Source organism: Varanus komodoensis, unplaced genomic scaffold (assembly GCF_004798865.1).
Source record: "Varanus komodoensis strain SLA01 unplaced genomic scaffold, ASM479886v1 scaffold1188, whole genome shotgun sequence".
Taxonomy (NCBI): Eukaryota; Metazoa; Chordata; class Lepidosauria; order Squamata; family Varanidae; genus Varanus; species Varanus komodoensis.
The window spans coordinates 23712-28011 of record NW_025335343.1 but is presented as its reverse complement, the minus strand read 5'-3'; the positions used below and the strand labels follow the sequence as shown (position 1 = coordinate 28011).

The 4300-nt window shown below is 48.6% G+C and overlaps 1 protein-coding gene across 3 annotated transcripts in view; it reads left to right on the top strand.

The window, feature by feature from the left end:
- The window catches only part of LOC123018898 (cytochrome P450 2J2-like), a 30377-nt gene that overhangs the window by 6341 nt on the left and 19736 nt on the right, over positions 1 to 4300 (top strand). Inside the window, exons 5-6 of one of the 3 annotated variants that reach the window (XM_044421358.1) lie at positions 3341 to 3517; positions 3971 to 4106. The exons of 1 other annotated variant lie outside the window; for it this stretch is intronic. In XM_044421358.1, coding sequence (XP_044277293.1) covers positions 3341 to 3517; positions 3971 to 4106 — 313 coding nt within the window. The remainder of the gene's footprint in view (positions 1 to 3340; positions 3518 to 3970; positions 4107 to 4300) is intronic. One more of the 3 variants, XM_044421360.1, reaches the window with a different exon arrangement.

Below are 4300 nucleotides of genomic sequence, written 5' to 3'. Positions count from 1 at the left end.
CCGCTCCAGGGAAAGCAGTGGCCCTGTGGAGCCACCTGGAGGCTCTCGAGGATGCGACTGGGGGGCCGGCTGCAGAGGAAGAAGTGCAGGTCATCCCATGCAGCACTGAGCAAGAGGCTGCAGGTGAACGGAGTGGCTGGAGTCTATCACTGACCACCAGTCAAGGAGATGACTGGGTAAAGCCTTTGGAAAGCAAATTGCCAATGTTTCAGGGAGGCATGCTGTTGATGGGCTTGCAGGACTTCAACTCCCCCAGTAGCTACTGGGAGACAAATTCTGCCAAGCATGACCCCTCCAAGAATTTCCTTGCACTTGTTGCTGATGAATTCCTCCAACAGAAACAGCTGTCCTTGGCTTGATTCTAACCAACCTGGGGGAAAAAATGGACAAGTTATTTGCCACTGGGGGAAGGTGACCATGGCGTAGTTGAATTCTTGATTCTGAAGGAAGCAGGAGCCAAGTGAAGACAAAAATTTTTCTGGATTTTACAAGAGCCAATTTTAATCAACTCAGAACAGTGATAAGTAAGTCTGATGAGAAAAGTAGTCAAAAATGTGGGGCGGGGGGTGAAAGAGGACATTCTAAAGTCACAATTACGCACAATTCTAATTAGGTGAGAAGGTACATAGTAGACAACAGAAGAAGCCAATGTTGCTTCACATAAATGGTTAGAGATGATCTGAAAACAGACAGACAGACAGACAGACAGACAGACAGACAGATGAAGAAAGACAAGCCTTCAGATGAAGAGTACAGGCAAATAATGAAGAATTGCAGGAAGGTCAGGCTCCCTGCTAAAACCAGCAAAGACGCCTTCTTCAGCTACGTCCATAGTGAGAGACGGAGGAAAGAAAGGGTGGCTCAGCTACTCGGTGTGGGTGGCAAAATGGAAACAGCTGAGAAAGGAGAAACAGCAGTGCTCAGTTCTCACTTTGGCTCAGTCTTCCCCCGGAAAAAGATCTACAGCCTCCCTGATGAAGGGGAAGCGCAACCTGAAGGAGCAGAATGACAGCTTGGGATTCGTAAACAGATGATCAAGGAATGCCTAATCGGTTTGAATGAGTTCAGATCGCCAGGACCCAAAATACTCCATCCTAGAGTGATAAAAGAACTGGCAGAAGAACTCTCAGCACGAACGCCTTTTATTTGTGAGAAATTGTGCTGGCTTGGGAAAGTACCAGATGACTGGAGAAGGACTAATGTTGTCCCTACCTTCAAGAAGGGAAAAGGGAAGAACCTGGGAAGAACAGAAACAATCATTCTGACAACAATCAACCCTGAGAAAATTCTGAAGCCGTCACTCTGTGTCGTGCCTGACGGCTCGACAGAGACAGCACCTCACGAGAAAGAGTCAAACGTTCAAAATGAGCATCAGAGCAGGGTGACTTATGCTTGGAGCCCAGTAAGCCAACGAGTGGGTGCACTGAACAACGGTGAGGTGTATCCACGGCTGCCTGCAGAATCAGACTCAGTGAGTGCTCATCAGGGGCACCTTCTCAAACGGGGGAGAGGACACGTGGGGTGCCATGGGGTGCAGCAGGGTTCCGTCCTGGGCCCAGCATTCTTCAACATCTCCATGAATGGCTTGGGTGAGGAAGTGCAAGGAGCATGAATGAAATGTGAAGGTGATGCCAAATTCCGTGGAATGCTAAATATCCCGGAAGACAGAAACAACATATCAGTGAAACATGTGACTTTTCTGCAGTTGACTGACTGGCGCAGGAGTACAAAGATTACACTGCAGTATTTTTAATCCAGTTAGCTTCTAGAGCACGTGTAGGTGTAAAAGCAGGCTGCTCCTTGGGAGTGATGAATTTCTCAGCTTTGTTGCTGAGAATTCCCTGTATTCAGAATACACATGGAAACATAGAAACAGAGCCAGAAGGGGCCTCCCGGGCCTTCTTGTCAGACCCCCGGCTCCAGCTCACGACACGCCTGCCGTGCTGCTCCCACTTATTTTGCATATGTCTGACTTTTGTGACTGACTCACCAAAAACATCTATAGCCTCTTGCTACAATCCTGGGACTGAAAATAAGGTCCTATGAGGGAGCGAATGAAAGAATTACAAACATAGAAACAGAGAGAGTGAGTCAGAAGGGGTCTCCTGCATCATCTAGTCTGATCCCCAGCTCCAGCTGGCTTCGCTTATGACATGCCTACCATGTGCATGTCCAGCCTGTCCTTGAACACTCTCATGGATGGGGCTTCAACCCACTCCTGTGGACGCCCATTTCCATACCCTTGGGGTCCTAACCATCCGGAAGTACCTCCTGGCATCCAAATGAAACCTGGGTTCCCTGAGCTTTTCTCCATTGGAGAACATCCTGCCCTCCTCTGCAGGGGAGGACAGGTCTCTGCCCACCTCTGTGTGGCACCCCCTCATGTACCTATATGATGCCAACAGATCCCCTCGGAGTCTCCTCTTCTCCAGGCTGAAGAGACCCAGCTCCCTCAGTTTCTCCTCATATGGCTTTCCCTGCAATCTGGTCACCATCCTTGTGGCCCTTTGCTGCACTGATTCCAACTTGGCTGGATCCCAGAACTGAGCACAATACTCCACCTGCAGGCGCACTAGAGTCGTATAGAGTGGTAGTGATACCTCTCTTGAACTAGAAGCCACACTTCTGGCTATGCAACCAAGGGTGGCGTTTGCCCTCTTGACCACCGCATCACACTCCTGACATGTTTAGCCTGCAGTCAACCGGCACCCCGAGGTCCCTTTCACAAGTGCTGCTCTCCAGCCACTTGTCACCTAACCTGTACGTATGACACCCATTCCTATGCCCCAGGTGCAAGACCTTGCACTTATCCACATTGAACGCCATCCTGTTGTCTCCGGCCCACTTCCATAGTCTGTCCAGATCCTTATGGATCTGGAGTACTTGCTCCTCAGTTGTGGCCATTTTAGTAATTAGGCAAAATTGGCCTTGAGAGGAGAAGATGGAGGGAGATATTAGAGCAATTTTCAAGTACGTGAATGGTTGTCAAGTTACAGGAGGTCAGATTCCAGCTGAACAGTAGGAAAAACTGCCTGAATCTCATCACAAGGCAACAGTGGAGAAAATTAGCTTGGGGGACATGGGTTTCCCCACACGATAGGTGTTGACTAGGGGTGCTGCATTGGCCAGGGGACCTCATAGCCCCTCCATCTCTACCATTCTAAGATTCCCTGATTTTATGCTCCTGTTCTTCTTTCTGGTATGCATTAGAGATGCTTCTTCTTTCTGTGAGTCTCTTCCTCTAGATAGTACAATGATGAGCAAGGGTTTTGAGAAGTTCACAAGAAGCTCCACATTTTGTTTTTTTCATGCTGTGCCACTGTATCGTTTGTTTTCCCAGGTGTACCAAGCCTTTCCAACCCTCATGAAACACGTGCCAGGACCCCATCAGACTCTCTTTAAAATTTGGAGAAATCTCAAATCCTTTGTGCGAGAAATAATTGACAAGCACAAAGAAGATTGGAACCCACATGAAACAAGAGACTTCATTGATGCTTATTTGAATGAAATGGCCAAGGTAATTGATCAGCCGAGAGGAGGAGGGAAATTTGTTGCTTAACTTTGGGGCATTCCAGCATCTCTGAACCCTTGCATGACAGGACTTGGGGGGCAAGAAGGAGGATGTGGAGGGGGAAGATTAGAACTTCCTCGGCCCACAGGCCTGCAATAATACTAATCACAATTAAAATAATACTCAGAACAATTTGTAAAAAGATTTCTCAGGGGTCCTAAGATGCTCTACTGTTATACCTGCCTTTGTCCATCCCATTTTCCTCGCTTTGGAATCTGGATGAGCCGTTATGGGGAGCCTTCCCCTTCCCTTCCTTTGCACTCAATCCCAGCTCCAGAGATTCCAACAAAACTTGGTGTGATGGTTTGAGGTCCTGAATGCAGATGTCGACCCATCTGACAGCAAGGGCTGGTGTACTTCGTGAAAAGCTAACCTGCTTCCTCATTCTCATTTCCTCAGGAAGACGCTGCTCCCAGTTTCCATGAGGAAAACCTGCTACAATGTGCACTGGATCTGTTTTCTGCCGGAACAGAGACGACTTCCGCAACACTCCGCTGGGCTCTGCTGTACATGGCCCTTCACCCAGACATCCAAGGTAGGGCTGTGCGCGGGTCTTTGCACTGCTCCCTTATGATGATTGCTGCTCTGCACGTTGCTTGGTGAAGCCATTCTGTGTCCCCACAATGGGGGCAAAAGAGTCATTTCAGAACAGTGTGAAAATATGTTTTGCAAACTCAGGAACAGAACCTGTGTCGGGGCAGCAAAACCTTGTGACATTGAGCTGCTTCA